Source organism: Hemitrygon akajei, chromosome 8 (genome assembly GCF_048418815.1).
Source record: "Hemitrygon akajei chromosome 8, sHemAka1.3, whole genome shotgun sequence".
NCBI classification, from domain to species: domain Eukaryota; kingdom Metazoa; phylum Chordata; class Chondrichthyes; order Myliobatiformes; family Dasyatidae; genus Hemitrygon; species Hemitrygon akajei.
In genome coordinates, this window is record NC_133131.1 from 52,694,563 (window position 1) to 52,717,192 (window position 22,630).

At 41.3% G+C, this 22,630-nt stretch overlaps 1 protein-coding gene across 3 annotated transcripts in view; it reads left to right on the forward strand.

Annotated features, from left to right (window-relative positions):
* Positions 1–22,630, forward strand: part of rabep1 (rabaptin, RAB GTPase binding effector protein 1) — a 132,185-nt gene that overhangs the window by 20,553 nt on the left and 89,002 nt on the right. For 2 of the 3 annotated variants that reach the window (XM_073053859.1, XM_073053862.1), the window contains exons 2-7: positions 2,389–2,520; positions 4,249–4,452; positions 8,888–9,048; positions 9,265–9,384; positions 13,722–13,860; positions 17,533–17,711. In XM_073053859.1, coding sequence (XP_072909960.1) covers positions 2,389–2,520; positions 4,249–4,452; positions 8,888–9,048; positions 9,265–9,384; positions 13,722–13,860; positions 17,533–17,711 — 935 coding nt within the window. The remainder of the gene's footprint in view (positions 1–2,388; positions 2,521–4,248; positions 4,453–8,887; positions 9,049–9,264; positions 9,385–13,721; positions 13,861–17,532; positions 17,712–22,630) is intronic. The other variant, XM_073053861.1, reaches the window with a different exon arrangement.

The window sequence follows — 22,630 nt, forward strand, 5'->3', positions numbered from 1 at the left end:
TCTGAGACTTGCCCCACAATAGAAAATTGTACAAGGCATTGGTAAGGCCAAATTTGGAGTATTGTGTACAGTTCTGGTCACCGAATTATAGGAAAGATGTCAAAAAAATAGAGAGAGTACAGAGAAGATTTACTAGAATGTTACCTGGGTTTCAGCACCTAAGTTACAGAGAAAGGTTGAACAAGTTAGGTCTTTATTCTTTGGAGCGTAGAAGGTTGAGGGGGGACTTGATAGAGATATTTAGAATTATGAGGGGGGATAGATAGAGTTGATGTGGATAGGCTTTTTCCATTGAGAGTAGGGGAGATTCAAACAAGAGGACATGAGTTGAGAGTTAGGGGGCAAAAGTTTAAGGGTAACACGAGGGGAATTTCTTTACTCAGAGAGTGGTAGCTGTGTGGAATGAGCTTCCAGTAGAAGTGGTAGAGGCAGGTTCGTTATTGTCATTTAAAGTAAAATTGGATAGGTATATGGACAGGAAAGGAATGGAGGGTTATGGGCTGAGTGCGGGTCAGTGGGACTTGGTGAGAGTAAGCGTTCGGCACGGATTAGAAGGCCTGGGATGGCCTGTTTCCGTGCTGTGGTTGTTATATGGTTATATGGTTACATTTTCCTCTGTCCGACGAATCTGTCTGGGATTCTTTGGTTAAGATTTACGGTTAATTCAACTTCTCTATGTGCTCGCCGCTGTTTTTACAGTTCAAGGTTGTACACAGAGCTTATATGTCTAAAATTAAATTATCGTGGTTCTATCCTGATATTAGTCCCTGTTGCAACAAATGTAAAGGGGGCGAAGCTTCCCTTATTCATATGTATTGGGCTTGTCCTAATTTAGAAAAATTCTGGAGAGATGTCTTTTTAACTTTATCCTATATACTTGGGATACTTTATCCCAGTTACTTGGAACCTAACCCTCTGATTGCTCTTTTTGGCATCTTGGGAGAAGTTGACACGCATCTGACTCCGACTAAACGTACATTATCTTTCGCTTCTCTTTTGGCCAGACGTGCTGTCCTTCTTGGGTGGAGAGATGCTGCTCCACCCACTCATGCTTAATGTCTCAGAGACATTATGTCCTGCTTAGAGCTTGAAAAGATTCATTATTCACTTCTGAATTTGGACATAAAAGTTCCAAAAGGTATGGGGACCTTTTCTTGAATATTTTCATAATTCCCATTTAGATTAAGGGTTCATCCCTCCTTTTTTCTTTTGCATTTAAATCCCTTACTTCCAGTTTCTTTTGGTTAAGATTTAAGGTTTTTTTGATGTGTAAACATTATAGCTCAGGTAGTAGGCAGTATACCTTTTTATAAATACAGCTGAGTGGTGATAAAAGTTCTGATTAACTTTTCTATATATCGTAAGGTTGGCTTGGAGTTGGGTAGTGGGAGGGTGGGGTGGTAACTAATTTAATATGTTTCTACTGTAGGTGCTTTTCCTTAACTGTTATGAACTGTACATTTGATATGTTTTGCACTGCATAAACCTGTTTTTTTAAAAACTTTTTTTTGTTGCATTGTAGAAAATTTTATAAAAAAAAATTAATAAATGAAAAACCAGGTATGGAAACGCCAATGCCCTTGAATGGAAAATCCTACAAAATAGAGGATGCAGCTTGGTCCATTATAGATAAAACCCTCCCCACCACTGAACACGTCTACATGAGGCGTTGTTTCAGGAAAGCAACATCCATCATCTGTGACCCCTACCGAAACCATGCTCTCATCTTGCTGTTGCCTTCAGGAGGAAGGTACAGGAGCTTCAGGTCTCACCACCAGGACCAGTTATTGCTCCTCAACCATCAGGTTCCTGAACCAAAGAGGATCATTTCACTCAATTTCACATGTCCTGTCATTGAAATGTTTCCTCAACTTGTGGACTCACTTTCAAGGACTCTTCATCTCATGTTTTTGATGTTTATTATTATTATTTCTTTTTGTATTTGCATAGTTTGTTGTCCTTTGCACACCGGTTGAACGCCTGAGTTGGTGTGGTCTTTTATGATTTTATTAAGTATGCCTGCAAGAAAATGAATCTCAGGATTGAATACGGTGTCATTTATGTACTTTGATAATAAATGTACTTTGAAGGGTAGCTTGGATGGTTTAATTTGCTTTGTTCCAAAGTGTGGTATACCGGCCAAGTACAGTTTCTCTGTATTGTTAATTAATTTTAAAATGATCTGTAGAATATACCCTGTCTATTTGTTATGACCTGAGATTGCATTGAAAGTTAGTTTCCTTCTGCTTTTGAGACCGTATATTCAAGGTCCTATTTTAAGTTCTTCAGCAAAACAGGCTTTGAAAGAGGAGGAAGTACATAATGTTTGTCTCTAGTTTTAGCTGCAGTTCATGTCCCATTGATTTAACATTTTTTTCTCTCTTCCAGTGGCCATGCTTCAGCAGCGACTAAAGGAGTTGGAGCAGGAAAAGGCTGATTACATGCGCAGGAAAGAACAGCTGGAATTAGAATTCAATCAGAAAAGAGCCAAATTCAAGGAGCTGTATCTCGCTAAAGAAGGTATTCTTATTTGGCTGTGAATTCAGGGCTGTCAGAAAAGAAATTTAAATGGTAGTGAAGTGAAACAAGCAACTTTAAGTCTGTGCTATAGATAGCTGTGTAGATCAAACCTTATAGCTGAGGAGAATTTAGGAGAGAGCAGAGGTGCAAAATAAAATTAGAAAGGTTAAGTATCTATATTGTTGTCAATTGTATAGCTTTTGCAGAGGAATAGCTTGCAGGTAAATTTCTTTTCCACCTGAGTATGATATGAAAGCCTGCTAAATTCTGGTGTGCAAGAATTAGTTAGGTTGATTGGTCTCACCTTCTACACTGATTGCGCTGCTGGCTGGTTGATGTGTAATAAGTAATAATTCCACAATGGAAGCTTGCTATTACATCTTTCAGAGGTTAGTTTTACTTAAAATAGTTCTTTAGATTACAATATTTAATTGAAAGCGTTTATTCTCCATCCTAATTCAACTTGGATAAGTGTGAGGTGGTTCATTTTGGTAGGTCAAATGTGGATGCAGAATATAGTATTAATGGTAAGACTAATGAGTCCATAGGACACTCAAAGCTGCTGCGTAGATTGACTCTGTGGTTAAGAAAATACGGTGCATTGGCCTTCATCAACCGTGGAATTGAGTCTAGGAGCCGAGAGGTAATGTTGCAGCTATGTAGGACCCTGGTCAGACCCCACTTGAAGTACTGTGCTCAGTTCTGATCACATCACTTTAGGAAGGATGTGGGAACCATAGAGAGGGTGCAGAGGTGATTTGCAAGGATGTTGCCTGGATTGGGGAGCATGCCTTATGAAAACAGGTTGAGTGAACTTGGCCTTTTCTCCTTGGAGTGACGGAGGATGAGAGGTGACCTGATAGAGGTATATAAGAAGGTGAGAGGCATTGATCGTGTGGATAGTCAGAGGCTTTTACCAGGGCCGGAATGGCTCGCACGAGAGGGCACAGTTTTAAGGTGCTTGGAAGTAGGTACAGAGATGTCGGGGTAAGTTTTTTTTTTTACGCAGAGAGTGGTGAGTGTGTGGAATGGGCTGCTGGCAACAGTGGTGGAGGTGGCTATGATAGGGTCTTTTTTAAGAGACTCTTGGACAGGTACATGGAACTCAGAAAAATAGAGGGCTATGGGTAACCCTAAGTAATTTCTAAGGTAAGGACAAGTTCGGCACAGCCTTGTAGGCTGAAGGGCCTTTATTATGCTGTAGGTTTTCTATGTTGGTTCATCATAGAAAATCTACCTGCTTCTCTTACAATTATCACTGAGGGATACCAAGAAGTCCTCAGTTTAACGTCATATTCTAAAGGTGTTCTGCCTTGCATCCACTACTATGTTGAGTGTAAGACTGTGTTGTCTTAGAACAGTGCTATCACTGAAGCACAAAGTAACCAGGTAAGTGAATGAGTTTATTCCCTGTAAGTACTGATTTTCCACAAGCTCTGCAAGTATCAAACTTTGATCAGAATTAAACGGCTAACCACATTGGAATTGTGAACTTTGATATCATACGCTTATCTGGATTTCTAAGCAGTTCTAATTGTCAATTTTATATTAGCATTGCACAATGTTTAAATCATATCTGTGTAAATCACACTGATCTTGTTGCATTCAGTTTACTAACAGAATTAATGTAAAATTACATCCTGGATCCTTTCAGAATTGAGCACTGTGTTGAAATCATGAACTTTTTTTTTAAAAAATTACAAGTTGTTTTGCTGTTTTTATTTCCAGAGGAGCTGAAGCGACAGAATGTTGCGTTACAGTCGGCGGAAGGTGATGTAACTCGACTGCAGGTCCAGCTCATGGAGGCAAATGCTGACATGGAGAATATAAAAGCAGTAGCTGCAGTTTCTGAGACGACCAAACAGGAAGCAATTGATGATGTGAAAAAGCAATGGCAGGAGGAGGTTGCTTCAATGCAAGCGATAATGAAAGGTAATGAGCAAAGTTATAATATGTTTATTCTTGAAGTTATTTTTTTCTCCTGAAATTATTTAGCGAGGGTCACCACCTTATTTCAACTATAAAAAAAACTCCAACTTTGATTTGTTCCTTTCAGAAGTTCCTTCTGTAGGCATCTAGAAAGGTAAAGATTGGAAAAGGTTAATAAGGACTCGTTATACATAGGAGAAATTAAACCAGTACTTTGTCCATCTACATGGAAAAAGACACTTAATACATCCCAGGAATTGTGGAGGGAAAATGAGGAGCTGAAGGAAATTAGAATTAGTGGGAAAAAAAAGTAGTGGAAAAATTAAAGGGACTGAAATCTAGTATTCTGAGGCTTGATGACCTACATCCCAACATTTTAAGAGGTAGCTATGAAAACACCGGTTTATCATCCTCCAAACTTCCATAAATTATAGATTGATAGCAAATATAGTGTACTACTTAAAGTGTGGAAAGTTAAAGCCAAGAACTACAGACAGGTTGAAACAAAACATGAAAACATGAATAGGCGGACCTCAGTCAGTCCGGATTGGGAGCAGCATCTCCAACAACATCACACTGAGCACGGGGGCTCCCCAGGGCTATGTGCTCAGTCCACTGCTGTTCACTCTGCTGACCCATGACTGTGCTGCAACACACAGCTCAAACTATATCATCAAGTTCGCTGATGACATGACTGTGGTGGGTCTCATCAGCAAGAACGACGAGTCAGCTTACAGGGAGGAGGTGCAGCGGCTAACAGACTGGTGCAGAGCCAACAACCTGTCTCTGAATGTGAACAAAACAAAAGAGATGGTTGTTGACTTCAGGAGGGCACAGGGCGACCACTCCCCGCTGAACATCGACGGCTCCTCAGTAGAGATCGTAAAGAGCACCAGATTTCTTGGTGTTCACCTGACGGAGAATCTCACCTGGTCCCTCAACACCAGCTCCATAGCAAAGAAAGCCCAGCAGCATCTCTACTTTCTGCGAAGGCTGAGGAAAGTCCATCTCCCACCCCCCATCCTCATCCCATTCTACAGGGGTTGTATTGAGAGCATCCTGAGCAGCTATATCACTGCCTGGTTCGGAAATTGCACCATCTCGGATCGCAAGACCCTGCAGCGGATAGTGAGGTCAGCTGAGAAGATCATCGAGGTCTCTCTTCCCGCCATCACGGACATTTACACTATACGCTGCATCCGCACAGGAAACAGCATTGTGAAGGACCTCATGCATCCTTCATACAGACTCTTGTTCCTCCTGCTGTCTGGGAAAAGGCTCCAAAGCATTCTGGTTCTCACGACCAGACTATGTAACAGTTTCTTCCCTCAAGCTATCAGACTCCTCAATGCCCGAAGCCTGGACTGACACCTTGCTCTACTGTCCTGTTTATTATTTATTGTAATGCCTGCACCGTTTTTGTGCACTTTATGTAATCCTATGTAGGTCTGTAGTCTAGTGTAGTTTTCTCTTTTTTTTTTTTACATAGTTCATTCTAGTTTTTGTACTGTGTCATGTAACACCATGGTCCTGAAAAATATTGTCTCATTTTTACTATGTACTGTACCAGCAGTTATGGTCGAAATGACAATAAAAGTGACTTGACTTGAAATGCAATAATTTATTATTAAGAACATAGAAATCTACAGCACATTACAGGCCCTTTGGCCCACAATGTTGTGCTGACCATGTAACCTACCTGCCTGGAGTTTCCATAGTGCATAGCCCTCTATTTTTCTAAGCTCCAAGTACCTATTTAAGAGGCTCTTAAGAGACCCTATTGTATCTGCTTCCACCACTGCTGCTGGCAGTGCAGATGGTAACATGATATTTGATTAGGTGTTTGACAGCTCTGGGTCTGTACTCGCTGGAGTTTAGAAGAATCCTAAACTCATTGAAACCAACGGAATATTGAAAGGCATCGATAGAGTGGATGTGTAGGGTATGTTTTTACTAGTAGGAGAATAGGACCAGAGGATACAACAGTAGAGTGGAAGGATGTCCCTTTAGAACAGAGATGAGACACACTTTCTTCAGGCAGAGGATAGTGAATCTGTGGAATTTATTGCATAGATAACTGTGGAAGCCAAGTCAATGAATATATTTAAAGCAGAGGTTCATAGGTTCTTCATTAGTAAAGGCATCAAAGGTTATGGGGGAGAAAAAGCAGAAGAACGGTAGTAAGAAAAAAGATCAGTTATGTATAAATGGCAAAGCATACTTGATGGGTTGATTGGCCTAATCTAGTCCTATGTTTTATGGTCTTGTGGACATCAGAAAATCCTAATGGTGTGCTGGTGCTATATTAACTGATTACATTGTGACTGCTGTAGATGGCTGGTAGGAGAATCAAGAGGTAGTTAGCGGGCATGTAAGAGAATCCATTACAAGAAATTAAGAGGGGGAATATGTTTGCCCTAAGAGTTGACCCAGCCTCAACAGACTGAATGGCCTCGAGTCATTAGGAAGTGCAGAACATGAGAAAATAGTAATAGAATTGGGCCAATAAATCTTTCTGGATTCATGAAAAGAAAATCATGTTGAACATTTATTTTTTTGAGGGAGAATCAATAGACGAGATTGGGTTTTAGAAGGCTTTTGATAGGATGCCATGCAGTAGATTTAATTGGTATGTGTGTGTCAGGCATTATATGCTGATGTTGATTGGCAATCACTTTGCAGACAAAAGGAGTGGCAATAAATGTGAAACTTTCAGATTTGGACATTAAAACTGGTGGATACAGCAGGAATTGGTAGCTGTTCACAATGAGACTGCACAGAACCAGGCACTTTGGCCCCACTTATCCATGCTGACCAAGTTGCCTGCTCAGGCAAACCCCATTTAAGTGCGTTTGGCCCGCATTTCTCTAAACCTTTCTATCCACACAGCTTGTTCCATATACTCACCATCCTCTGATAAGAGTCCCCTCATATCCTTGTTAAGTCTTTCCCCTCTCACCTTAAACCTTTGCCGCCTTGATTTAGACTAATCTACCTTGGGAGAAAGACTGTGAGCATTCACTTTGTCAGGATGTTTATATATCTCCCCATAAGGTCACCCAACAGATGTGACCTCGCCAATACATGACATCTTAACTTTTGTTGTGACCCACAAAGATAACATGCCATTCAATTTCACCATATTATGTTGCTGCTTTCAGGAAATTATATACTTGGACCGCTTGGTCTTGCTGTTCTACTATACTTCCCATGATTCTCCCATTAATTCCTGGTTTAATTCTATAAATTTACAGAGTAGTTGATATTTAGAACATGCTGCCAATGTAGGCAGCGGAACTGGATACATCAGAGGCATTGAGTCAGACCCTTAAACAGGCAAGGCATAACAAAAGACTTTTTTATGCCTTGCCTGTTTAAGCAAATGGCAATAGTGTAGATGGCCAAAACAGTTTGGCCTGGAAGTGGTGGCCTGAGAGTTGCAGGACTTCAGCATTTGAGATTTTGGAGAAATTGTGTATGGTTGGTTTGGAGTGTATTTAGTGTATGGTAAATGAATGTTTGATGTTTGCAAAAACTTGCCACGTTGAAATGCAGTAATAGTAATCAAGCTCAAAATTCAGAAGGTTGGGAATGTAATTCTCTTAGCTATGGGATACTTAGGAAAATGGGAAAGAAGAATGGCATGGTAGTGTAGTGGTTAGCGTTACGTTATTACAGTGCCTGTGGCCCAGGTGCAATTCACGTCATTGCCTGTAAGCAGTTTGTATGTTCTCTTCTTGGTGGGTTCCTACTGGTGCTCTGGATTCCTCCCACATCCCAAAGATGTGTAGGTTAGTTAGACTCATGGGTGTAATTGGGCCAGAAGGGCCTGTTGCCATACCGTATCTGTAAAACAAAATAAGCCAAATATATGAAATGCAGGTTTGCATTTGAAATGGCAGAACAATAACAAAGATTGTATGTAGTAAATAAGGGTGGCAGAGAATGATGTCATATCAGCAGTTTGAATCCTGTCTAAGTATGAGGATATTGCCAGAGCCTAGGAGTACTGCAATGACTTCAAATATAAACCGGTGTTTTTTAAAGCTAAGCAAAACAAACCTGGCAGCTATGACCCAATTATATGACCATCAATGGTGGTATGGGTGAGGTGGACTTGTACAATTCTGCATATGGAAAAGACAATGGACAAAAATTGTAAAAAGAGGATGTAAAAACAGGATGTATATGTCTGTTCCTCCACTTCTCATGGGCTGTTTGGTCCACTGCATCAAGGGCTTTTTGCACGCTTATTCTTCAATCTGTAATGGGGTAAGTTTTTCAGGCGTGTTACTAATTATGTTAAATTTATCTGTTTCTGCTGTTGAAGTATATTTTTTAAAAGGCTTTATTGAAAACACTTTCTATTTCTGTTTCCTGTTTAAAAAGAAGGAAATTCTAACAGGAGCCTTTTATTATATGTTCTAAACTTCTACAGAGACGCTGAGAGACTATGAGATTCAGTTTCATCACCGTCTAGAGCAAGAACGCTCACAGTGGGCACAGTATAAGGAAGCAGTGGAACGTGAGTTGACTGATCTAAGGAGACGTTTGTCTGAAGGGCAAGGAGAAAACAACCTAGAAAATGAAATGAAAAAAGTGAGTATGATGATTTGTACAGAGTGATAGATCTTGAAACTATCTTGAAAGATTTTATGGTGGTCAGTGATACTGAGCATCAACTATGATGGGAAATTGTGACTGCAATTAGCTCTATTATGAAGTCAATAACCAATGTATGAAAAGTTCTGTCTTTCAAATTGTTTTTACACTTTATTAGGCAGTCATTCCTGCTTTCTTGCATTTTCACCCTAGGCTCAGGAAGATGCTGAGAAGTTGCGATCAGTGGTGATGCCCATGGAGAAGGAAATAGGAGCTCTCAAAGAAAAGCTGGCAACAGCTGAAGAAAAGGTTAAAGAATTAGAAGCCTCAAAGGTGAGCTCTGAAAACAGAATTAGTGAATATTATGATCCACTTAAGAATGGACCTTAGGAGTGTTGATGTACTGAAACACCATGGGGTGCAAGTCCATAGTTCCTTCAAAATGGCAATAGGGGTCAGTAGATGAAGAAGGATTAAAAAGTGCCAGAGGTGACACTTAGCCAGCAGTAGAACACTTTTATATTCATGTTCAGACTTTTAAAATTGTAAATCTCAAATACTGTAGCAACAATTGGCTGTTAAGTTATTTAAATACATTAGCAATCTTACAATCGACCAGTGGAGACTCGGCAGAGAGTGGCGCTAGGAAAAGGAAGTAGTAGCCACATCTGCTTCACAGTCAGCTCGTGGTTAGTGCTCAGAGGTGGCAGTCCTGACCCTCTTGCTGCTCCAGAACACTTGGTGGTTAAGTGTTGATGTCACCTTCAACATCAGAATCAGGAATATTGTTACTGATGCTTGTCATGAAATGTTGTTTTGTGGTGGCAGTACAGGCAGTCCCTGGGTTACAAACGAGTTCCGTTCCTGAGTCCGTCTGTAAGTCGGAACATGCGGTATTATTTAGCGTTAGTTAGTCAAACGTTTGTCAGTATATAGTACATATTTTACCTTTCTATGCATATAAGACACTTAAGAAACACATGTATTTCGATAATTAAACCACTGCCTTGCTTAGTAATAATTGTCGCTTTCATCGGGGCAGGGCCTTTCACATTCTCCATTAAAATTGTTCCGATCGTTGACCGACTGTAGCCTAACGCTTTTCCAATGGCCGATGGCATTTCACCTCTTTCCAATCACTTTATTATTTCCACTTTATTTTCAATCATGATCGTTTTCCGTCAACGGAACAGAAACACTGCAGATTCAGCAGCAGTGAGCTCCCCCAGGTCCTAAAGTCCACTGCACGGAATTCCTGGGTCCTAAAGTCTACCTCACTGAGACAGGTTAAATGGAGCAAGTGGGCATGGTGCTGACTAGAAAGGGAGGGGGGGGTCAGGGTGAATCTTGCTTAGAAAAATTTAAGCCAAATACAAAGTTACACACTCAACACTGTCAACGGCAACGACTTAAAATGACAGACAGCGTCGTGATCCGACTTAAAATGGCGGACGGTGTTCTCCTTCCTCAGTTTGTAAGTTGGACATTCATAACTTCATAACTTGGGAGCTGCCTGTACAGTCTGTCTATAGCCTTATAGACTTCCCTCCTCCCCCGGATAGGATGCCAGTCTATCGCAAGATTAACCCCCCAGCATTTTGCCGATACCTATTTTCAGCTGGGTTGACTGGAGCAATGTGTCATAAGTGCCTTGCTCAAGGATACAACATGCTGCCTTGACTGGGGTTTGAACTCACGACCTTCAGATTGCTAGTCCAACGCCTTAACCACTGGGCCACGCGCCACACTGCCTGTACAGTGAAGCCATAACAAATTACTAAGTTATAATAAAAGGTAAGTAGTGTAAAAGAGGAATTGCAAGATAATGCTCATGGATTCATGGACTGTTCAGAAATCTCTTGGCAGAGGGAAAGAAGCTGTTCCTAAAACATTGAATGTGGTTCATCAGGCTCCTGTACCTCCCCTGATGGTAGTAAAGAGAAGAGGGCATGTCCAACATGCCGAGGATCCTTAATGATGAGGCACTGCCTTTTTAAGTAACATGCTCAATCACCACTATCCCACTATCAGAGACACTAATGCTACATCCCTCACCACACTTCGATAAATCTGACCACCTGGCTATGCTGCTCCTTCCTGCATACAGGCAGAGACTGAAGAGCGCAACACTGAAGGTGAGAACTATAAAAAGCTGGTTAAAGAAGCAAGTGGAGCAAAAATAAACAGACAGACGGATATACTTTATTGATCCCGAGGGAAACTGGGTTTCGTTACAGTCGCACAAACCAAGAATATTGTAGAAATATAGCAATATAAAACCATAAATAATTAAATAATAATAAGTAAATAATGCCAAGTGGAAATTAGTCCAGGACCAGCCTATTGGCTCAGGGTGTCTGACACTCCGAGGGAGGAGTTGTAAAGTTTGATGGCCACAGGCAGGAATGACTTCCTATGATGCTCAGTGTTGCATCTCAGTGGAATGAATCTCTGTCTGAATGTACTCCTGTGCCTAACCAGTACATTATGGAGTGGATAGGACTACTTTGAATCAGTGGACTGTTCAAGGATTTGTCAGCGGAACTGAATTGATGTGCTTTAGTTATCACCGACTTAATAAAAAGTACTATGGAGACAAGTGTGTACCCACAAAACGTTCTGCATCTTTCCCAACCAGAAGATCTGTGGTGGTTAGGAGAGCGATCCAGAGTTGTATGATTTCCAGAGTTGAATTGACTTTATTTCTTGCATCCTGCATCCTTGACATACGTGGGGAGTAAAAATCTTTTATATTACATCTCCGTCTGAATGTGTAAATTATAACAATTTGTATGTACAGTAAGATATACAACAGAACAGTCAATATAGCTTAGAAATACAATTGTGTCAGCATAAATTAATCAGTCTGATGGCCTGGTGGAAGAAGCTGTTCTGGAGCCTGTTGGTCCTGGCTTTAATGCTGCGGTACTGTTTCCCGGATGGTGGCATCTGGAACAGTTTGTGGTTGGGGTGACTTGGGTCCCCAGTGATCCTTCAGACCCTTTTTACCTACCTGTCTTTGTAAATGTCCTGAATAGTGGGAAGTGGGAAGTTCATAATCACCATCACAGAAGACCATCATTGGCACAAAGAGACAGTTCTGGACCAATTTGGAATCAAAGACGGGAGCTCGATAGTTGTGTCAGGCCTTATACACACTATCACTTCCTACAAGACATAAAAGGGGAAGCAAAAGTGATAATGAGGCATCACTCCTGAATGAGATCATTGCCTTTTACGTATATTATGATAGGGAAAATAATGACATTCCAACATGAGCCCCACAGCTTCTGACAACCCTGTGATCTCAATGCTCAGGCTGGCATCAGAACATCCTTCAAGTGGATGAACCCATGAAAAGTGCTTGACCCGGACTGCGGAGCTGGCCAAGTGCTGAAGATCTGTGCAGACAAGCTGGCTGGTGTATTCAGTGACATCTTCAACTGCTTATCTCTGCAGCCTAAGGCTCCAACCTGCTTCAAAGGGCATCTATAGTACCAGTACTTCAATGACTGCCATGTGCTATCACTTGCATCCTTTCTGTAATGAAGTCCTCCTTGGTTATGGTGCGAATCAGCTCCAGCCTTACAAGTGACCTGGATCCTCTTCAATTTGTGTAATTTATTGGCTAAATCCTAGGTGTTGATGAGGCAGCATACAGGAATAAGATAGCACTCCTGGTTGAGTGGTGCTAAAATAACAACTTCATGCTCAATGTCAACAAAGTAAATAAGCTATCGTTGACTTCTGAAGGCCACGTACTATTTCTAATTGATGGGTCAAGGCTGAAGAGAGTCATCCCTGCAACTACTCTGTCCAACTAGAATGAGAACTTTGTGCTTTGGAAAGGATCTAATGCTTTCCCGGCATATATGATGGATACTCTCTTCTTGTGTTTCCAGTCGGGTCTAGTCCGGTGGTGTGTGCAATCAGGCTTCCGCTGTCCATCTTGTTGACAGTCGAATTCCACGTACATTGTACATGTCAGTGAGATTTTTGTTTGTATCAGTGAGTTACCCACATGCTGCATTCTCATGATCTTACCTTTGTTGGGTTGGGAAGACTGCCTCTGCTAGTCCACAATAAGGCTCTGAGCAGCCACTTGGTGGAGGTGCAAGGTTTATTAGTATTTCTAAATTTTAGAAACTATATAAAGTGAAATGATTGTTCTTGGTATGTCAAAAGCATGATCAAGAGCACTAAAATAATAAGTTTCAAACTAATTTATTATTTTCCATCCTGTTTCACAGCCCCTAAAATACCCATTCAAATGAATGGGCTTCCTCTGTCTGTACGCCATGGTGTAGAATTCAAGAACTGTTGAATCTTGGCAAGTTTCTGCTGAGTCCGTAGGTAGAGCACAGCAAAGAAATAGGTGATAAAATTAGGCCTGTGGAAATCCTTAAGTTGCAATTGTGCTATGAAATGCAGCTTCCAGCAAAGCCCAGCATCAAACAGTTTTGTGGCATTCCACTAATTACCTGAAAAAAGGCTTAATGATAAAATTACATTATAATTTCATCCGTATGTAGATAATGGCATGCAAGTTGGACTTTTATAAGAGGACAGGTTGATCTGATTTATTTTTCTATCTGAATTTTCTGAGAGATGTTAAACTAAATGGCTATTTTTCCCTGTATGAAATCAGTTGAGATGATTAATGTGTTCAGCAGGTTAAAGAGCTGAATCATTACCTCGAGACAGAGAAGTCCTGCAGGACAGATTTGGAAATGTATGTCGCCGTTCTCAACACTCAGAGAAGTGTGCTGCAGGAAGATGCAGAGAAATTGCGTAAAGAACTGCATGAAGGTAACAGGAAGAATAAAACTACTATATTTGCAAACTATAAACTGTGAAATAAAATGTAAAGCGGTTACAAAGCATCAATACTGTTTAAGGTAAAGAATGATTAATGGAAATTTGACAGATAGTTCCAATTTATTAAATGCCCGAATGATTGCTACAGCTCTTGTTTAATGGTGTTTGGATGTCTCAACAGTTAATTTTCCATTTCCCCCCTGCACCACTGTTTATAAGCCTTTTGCCAGCCCTTGATAACTGAGTAACCTATTCTCAGGGCTTTGCCCACATTCTCTTTCCTGGCAGTGAGATAAAGTGCCCTCGTGGCTTGTTGCTTTCCTCTGTTGTGAGGGCAAATGTAGGGGAACGGGGCTTGAAGCAAGCCAAAATCAACTAAATTCAACCTTCCCAAGTCTCTGCCATCTATCTTCCTGGGCTGTCCCTTCTTTGATCTGCACATTTTTTTTCATGTCATTGAGTTTAGATTCCTTGTCTAAATGTTTTAGCAAGCCCTCCCTTTTAATGTTGGCATGTTAGAGTTAAGAATAAAAGTTTTCAATGGTGATTGATAACTAGGTTGAATCCTAGAGTAACTGGTATTTGTATTCTTCAGTATAGTGAGGAACACAGGAGCATTATCTAGGAAAATAGAGAGTAAATGGCAGAGTCCTTAGCAGTGTTAATGTAAAAAGCAGCCTTGGACTTTATGGCCATAACTTGCTGAAAGTGGTGATGTCAGTGGAAGGGTAGTGAAGAATACTATGCTTGTCTTTGTTGGTTGGGGCATCTTATATAGTTATGCATTTGGAGTGCTCTGTACAATTCTGGTTGACTCAGTACCAGAAGGCTATGATAGCAGTAGAGTGCAGAAGAAATCCACAGGGTGTTTCCTGGAATGGAGTACTGTAGTTATAAGAAGAGATGGATAGACTCTGCTTATTCTTACTGGAATATAGGCAGCTGAAGGGTGACCTTATGGACGGTTATAAATTGAGGGGGATAGCTAAGAGAGCGAAGGTGGTAGAGGCAGATCCGGTTACACTTCTGAAAGGTATTTGGACATGTACTTGGATAGGAAAAGTATTGAATGATAAAGGTCTAATGTGGGCAAATGAAAGTAGCATAGATTGGCATTACAGTTGGCATGGATGGGGGTGTGGGTTAATGGGTCTCTAATATATTATACATACCATTGTTTTAGTGCAGATGACCAAAAGCTTGGGCAAAGGTTGCAGGTTTAAAAACTCCTCAGTTGTGTAAGTGGGGTTTTTGGGAGAGAATTCCGAAGTTGATATGCTTGGCATCTAAAGTCACAACCCAGTGGAGTAGTTAAAGTTGAAACGTTCAGAATAATTGCAGACTGGGTAAAGAGGAAATGTATGTTAGGATATTAGTATCGACAGATGCCTATCTATCGTCGTTCTTCTCAATCTGTCCTTCCTCTTCTTATTGCCTATTAACTGCTGGCCATTGGCAGCAACTTCTATAACTGCAATCAAAATATTAAATGAAAATTCTGTAGATGGTAGAAGTCCAGAGCAACACACACAAAATGCTGGAGGAACTCAGTATATCAAACAGCATCTATGGAAATGAATAAACAAATGCTGTTTTGGTCCAAGACCCTTCAGGACTGGAAAGGAAGAGGCAAGGTGCCAGAATAAAAAGGTGGGGGCAGAGGAAGGAGGACTAGCTAGGTGCGTGGAAAGGTTAAAGGGCTGGAGAAGAAGGAATCTAATAGGAGAGGAGAGTGGATCATGGGAGAAAGCAAAGAAGGTGGGGTACTGGGGAAGGTGCTAGGCAGATGGGAAGAGGTAAAAGGCCAGACTGGGAAATTAAAGGGAGAAGGGGGTTGGAACATTTTTTTTACCAGAAGGAGAAATCGATATTCATTCCAACAGGTTAGATGCTACCTAGACAATGAGGTGTTGCTGCTCCACCCTGAGAGTAGCCTCATCATGGCAGAAAAGGCCATGGATCGAGATGTTGGAACAGAAACAAGAATGGGGATAGAAGTTAAAATGGTTGGCCACTGGGAAGTGTCATTTTTGGTGGATGGAACGGAAGTGGTTGACAAACCAGTCTCTCAATCTACATCAGGTCTCACCAACGTAGAGGAGGCTGCATCAAGAACATCTGATACAATAAGTGACTCCAACATATTCACAAATGAAGTGTTGCCTGATGTGGAAGGACTGTTTGGGGTCCTGAATGGAGGTGAGGGAGGAGATAAATGGACAAGTGCAGCATATTTGTAGGGATATATGTGGGGAGGGATGAATGAACAAGGGATTCACAGAGGGAGCGATCCCTTTGGAAAGTCGGGGAGAGATGAAGATGTATTTGGTGGTAGGATCTTTTTGAAGATAGCATAAGTTTTGGAGAATGTGTTAGATGCAGAGACTTATGGGGTGGTAGCTGAAGACAAAATGAATTCTATCCCTGTTAAGGCAGTGGAAAGATGGGGTGAATGCAGATAACTGGGAAATGGAGATGCAGGTGAGGGCAGCATCATTTTAGAGGGAGGGAAACCCTGTTCTTTGAAGGAGGGAGTCATCTCTGATGTCTTGTAAAGGAAAGCCTTGTCCTGGAAACATGCAGTAGAGACGAAGGAACTGAGTGAAAGGAGTAACTACCATCTCCTGTAAATTTAAAAATAAATAGAGATTTAGTCAAGATAACTGTGGAAATCAGTAGGTTTATAAAAGATGTTGATAGACATTTTGTCTGCAGAGATGGAGAAAGGGGAAGGAAGTTGCAGAAATGGACTCTGAATTTAAGGGCAGAGTGGAAGTTGGAGGCAAATTTGATGACAAGTTCAGCCTGGGTGCATGAAACAACAATAAATGCTGGGATTCCTCAGGTCATCTGTAAATCTCTTGAATTACACATGTAAACTGAAGATATTCTATATTTGCTTCACACCATCCTTTCTTGATTCTAAATTGCTTTACTGCTTTGCTGATCAGCTATTTTCGACATATAATTTTTCTCAGACACTGGGAAGATCCAAAATGTTTCACCTCCCTGCTACAATCTCATTTATCAGCTATTGTCAATTTCCATCTCTTAAAATATATATTTGACCTCATCGGAGTTTCCATTCTGCATTCTAGCATCACTTAAGCTGCATAGTTCAGTTTCCATAACTACACCCTTCTTTGTCTATCCTTGACTAAACTTTTGCTGAAATCCTAATCTTAAATTTAATTACTCCAATCCTGTCCTGACCGTCCTCGCATCTCTTATTCTCAAATTTTCCAAATCTTGCTGGCTGTATCTTCACTCTTGCAATTTCTTTCATAATTCTTGTCTAATAATTGCAGAATTGCAACACCACCATAGAGATCATGCTTTCTGTGTACACTCTGGAATTTTTCCTTAAGTCATTCTTTACCCCTGCCACCACACATGCATGCACACACAGACACTTCCCCTTGCCATTAAGATACTTCTTTAAAATCATCTCTGACCAGGTCTTTGGTTTAACTCATAACTCTGTGGCTCAGTGTCAAACTTGCTGAGGCTTCTGTGAGAAGCAGTGAATGTGCTACTACTTCGTGGCAGGTACTAAATAACTGACAGATTGAGTTGAATTTATGACAGTTTACTTGATTCTGAAATCTGCGGGGAACCTGCAATTTGTTTGGTGAGGTTGATGTGTTGAAATGTTTCCACCAGTATGTCATCTTTTGGAACAAGAGAGACAGCAGCACAACCAGCTGAAGCACACATGGCAACGAGCCAATGACCAGTTCCTGGAGTCCCAGAGGCTACTGATGAGGGATATGCAGCGCATGGAGAACATTCTCACTTCTGAGCAGCTTCGACAAGTGGAAGAATTAAAAAAGAAGGAGCAAGTATGAGAGTCTTTAAAATCTATAATTTTATTTGCACTTCAGTGACAGAAGGAACGAGGCAGGCAAAGTTCTGCAGGTGGGCTGCAAAATTGCTCACTTGCAGATCTGCTTTTGCAATTTGGTAAACTATTGCAGAATCATTGAAAATTCATTAATTCTATTACATTCTCTTAATAAGTTGAAAAGCAAATACAGATCTGTCCCATAGTTGACTTTGAGAGCACCCTTTAAGCCATTTGCATCTGATAAAGGTAGGACACTGGATTTTTGAAGTGAAGTTATATTTGTGCATACAGGATTGTCTCCAACCTTTTAGCAATGTTCTAACACACTCTAAAATGAATCGGACTTTTATTACATGGAATCAGGGCATTCAGCTTAATTTGTCCACTCTGAACAGTGGACACCATTTTGTATTAACCCTATCCCTCAGCACTTGATCAATATCCCTCCATCCTCAAGTGATTCAAGTGTTCATCTAGAATCACTTAGTTATAGCGAGATATTTACCAAATACCCTGAAATGCACTGCCTGAAAAGAGTGGTTAATGTCAGCAACACAGCTTCAGGAAGTGTTTAGAATCTAGATTCTCAGGCAGTGCATTTCAGGTACTCCCCATTCTCTGGCTGAAGAAAGTTTCCCTAAAATGCCCTCTGAATCTCTTTGCCAATTGCCTCAATGTCTTGTAGTTTTAGCTACCTTTAATGTGGGGAAAAATGTTTCCGATCTCTATCACATGATTTTATACACCTGTATCAAATATTCCTCTTAAACTTCTCTGCTCTAAGAACAGAGGCAACTTCTCCAGCCTGTCCTCGAAACTCTTCAATCCTAGCAATAAAGAACATAAGAAATAGGAGCAGGAATAGGCCAGCTGGCCCGTCGAGCCTGCTCTGCCATTCAATAGAATCATGGCTGATATAGCCATGGACTCATCTCCAGCTACCTGCCTTTTCCCCATAACCCTTAATTCCCCAACTATGCAAAAATCTATATAACCTTGTCTTAAATATATTTACTGAGGTAGCCTCTATTGCTTCATTGGGCAGAGAATTCTAAAGATTCACCACTCTGGGAAAAGTAGTTCCTCCTTCTCTCCCTCTTAAATCTACTCCCCCGAATCTTGAGGCTATGTCCACTAGTTCTTGTGTCACCTACCAGTGGAAACAACTTTCTTGCCTCTCTCTTACCTATCCCTTTCATAATTTTATGTTTCTATAAGATCTTCTCTCATTCTTCTGAATTCCAGCGAATACAGTCCCAGGCAACTCAATCTCTTATAGTCTAACCCTCTCATCTCTGGAATCAACCTGGTAAACCTCCTCTGTGCAGCCTCACCAGTACCCTGTACAGTTGCAGCCTAACCTCCCTGCTCTTATATCTGTTCTTTCATTTTTCCTTTCAAAGTGGATGACCTCACATTTACCAACATTGTATTCCATCTGCCAGACCGTTGCCCACTCACTTAACCTATCTATATCCCTCTGCAGACTCCGTATCTTCTGCACAATTAGCTTTTCCTCTCAATTTAGTATTGTCAGCAAATTTAGATACACTACACTCGGCCCCCTCTTCCAGATTGTTTGTGTATATCGTGAACAGTTGTGGGTCCAGTGCCTAATATCAATTACCCCTTCTTGTCCTCCAAGGGACCTACATTAACTTTAGCTACCCTTTTCTGCTTTATGTATAAAAACTTTTACTATCCATTTTTATAATTTGTGCTAGAATTTTTCATAATTTAGCTTCCCTTTATTGCTCGCTTAGTGCTACATTGTTGCCTTTTAAATTTTCCCAATCTTCCAGTTTCCCACTACATTTGGTGACTTTGTATGCACAAGCTTTTAGTTTGATGCCTCCTTTTATTTCCTTAGTTACTCAAGGCTGGCTCTCCCCACCTTGGCAGTCCTTGCTTTTGATTGGAATATACTTTAGCTGAGCACTGAAAAATCTCTTTGAAAGTCTTCCACTGTTCCTCAGCCGTCCCACCATATAGCCTGTGTTCCCAGTCTACACTAGCCAAATCCTCCCTCATCCCATTGTATTCTCCATTGTTTAGCAATGATACACAATTTTAGATTGAACTACTCCACCCTCCATTGTATGATAAATTCAATCATAATGTGATCACTTTTTTCAAGAGGATCCTTAATTGCAAGATCACTAATTTTACCTATCTCATTGCACAGGACCAGATCTAAGAAGGCACATTTCCTTGTAGGTTCAGTAATATGCTGTTCAAGAAAGACATCACAGATGCATTCTTGAGGAGGAATTCATAGACTTCCTTGATAAATCTGATTCACGGAATCTATGTGCAAGTTAATGTCCCCCATGGTAACTGCTGTTCCATTCTTGCATGCCTCAGATATTTCTCTGTTTATGCCTGTGCCACTGTAATGTTATTATTTGGTGGCCGATAGACAGTTCCCACCAGTGATTTTTTTCCCCTTTATTATTCCTAATCTCTACCCAGATAGATTCAACTTTCTGCTCCTTAGACCTTGTATCATCTCTCACTATCGCCCTGATCTCATCTTTAAGAATGCTACCCCACCTCCCTTAACTTCCTGCCTGTCCTTCCATATTACCTGAGATCCTTGGATATTTAATTCCCAATCCTCTCCACCCTGCAACCATATGTCTGCAATGGTCACTAAATCATACCTCTTTATACTGATTTGAGCCTCAAGTTCACTGACCTTGTTTTGATTACTGCAGGCATTCAAATAAAGTGCCCTTAACTCATTGTACTTTTAAAATCTTGTAATATTTTACTCTTTTGCACTTGACTTTTCTTCACTCCACTCTTATTTTTCTTTTTTTATCTTTTGTTTTTCCTTCATCTTTATCCACACTTTTCTTTTTTACTTTATACATACTTCTCCAATCTGTTGAACCCACCCCCCTGCAATTTGAGGCAGCTAATCTAATGGGTGTGACTGCCTTCTGAAACAGGGAATCCAGGTAACTCTCCCCCTCCCTGATGTGTCACAGTGTTTGAAGCTCAGATTCCAGGTCATCAACTCTGAACCTGAATTCTTTGAGCAGCCAACACTTGCTGCAGATGTGGTCACCAGGAACCACAATGGAGTCCATCAGTTCCCACATCATGCAGCTACAGCACATCGCCTGATCCTGCATCATCCTGTTATTTAATTAGCTATAATTTAGTGACTTTTTATTCAACCACTACAAAAGCCTTACTTGCTATTTACCTGTGCCTTCTTGCCAAAGCCTCAAGTTTCCACTCTTAAACTGGTTCCCTCACACAATGGCTGCTCTGCTTTGACCCTGCTCTACTTTTATTTGCTCCTGCTAATGAATTACAAATTGAGTCATACGCCGCTAATGCACCCGGCCCTGCAAAACGCTCCTTCTTTTAAACTCTTTTCCCTGATGTGTGAGAAGCTCTCTCTCTTGGAATCGATTAGTCTGCTGCTAATGCCCTGGTGAATCTCCTCTGCACCCTTTTCACTTTCCTCCTATACCTTGACCAGAACTGCACACAGTACTCTCACTGAGATTTGACCAAGTTTATAAAACTGTAGAGTAGGGACACCTGTATTCAGTGCTCAACTAATGAAGGCCAGTGTCCTGTACATCTTCCTAACCATGTTACCTACCTGAGTTGACGACTTCAAGGATCTGTGGACTTGGTACTCCTAGGTCCTGTTGTATATGTCTTACCTCACTGATGCTCGCAAAGTGCATTTGTGTATTAAAGTCTAGCTGTCACTATCTTCCACATTATCAACAGCTCTACCAACTTCTGTTTGGAAACAAGGGTCCTAGCATTGATCATGGGCATCAAATCACAAAAGCAACCTCTATCATTATTCCTGTTTCCCTCTCTCGCCTTTTCCCCTTGCCTGCCCATCACCTCCATTTGGTGTTCTGCCCTCTACCCTTTCTTCCATGGTCTTCTGCCCTCTATCAGATTCTTCCTTCTCCAGCCCTTTTTCTCTTTCATTAATCAACTTTACAGCTCTTTACCTCACCCTCTCCCGGTTTCACCTGTCACCTGCTACCTTGTTCTTTCTCCTCTCCCCCTCCACCACCTTATTCAGACTTCTTTCTTTCCTTTCCAATCCTGATGAAGGGTTTTGGCCCAAAACGTCAGCTGTTCACTCTTTTCCATAGATCCTTTCGGGCTTGCTGAGTTTCTCCAACATTTTGTGTGTGCTGCTCCACCCTCTCTCCTATTACAAAGCTAGTTTTGGATCCATTTCTGAATGAGGTTGGAGGCTACTGCATAGGATCAAAATAAACTGCAGGGAGTTGTAAATTTAGTCAGCTTCATCATGGGTACTAGCCTCCATAGTATCCAGGACATCTTCAAAGAGACTTGCCTCAAAAAGGCAGCATCCATTATTAAGATCTCCTGTCACTCAGGACATGACTGGTGCTCATTGTTACCATCAGGATGGAGGTATGGGAGCCTGAAAGCACGAACTTCAATGATTCAGGAGCAGCAGCTTCTCCTCTGCTATCAGATTTCTGAATGGACATTTGAACCCATGAACACCAGCTCACTATGTTTTTATCTCCATTTTTGCATTACTTACATACGTTCGGATGCTGTTCATAGACTTCAGTTCAGCATTCAACACAATCATCCCTCAGAAACTGATTGGAAAGCGGAGCCTACTGGGCCTGGACACCTCCCTCTGCAACTGGATCCTAGACTTCCTGACTGGGAGACCTCAGTCGGTCCGGATCGGAAGCTGCATCTCCAACACCATCACACTGAGCACGGGGGGGGGGGGGGGCCCCAGGGCTGTGTGCTCAGTCCACTGCTGTTCACTCTGCTGACCCACGACTGTGTTGTAACACACAGCTAGAACCACATCATCAAGTTCGCCGATGACACGACTGCGGTGGGTCTCATCAGCAAGAACGACGAGTCAGCTTACAG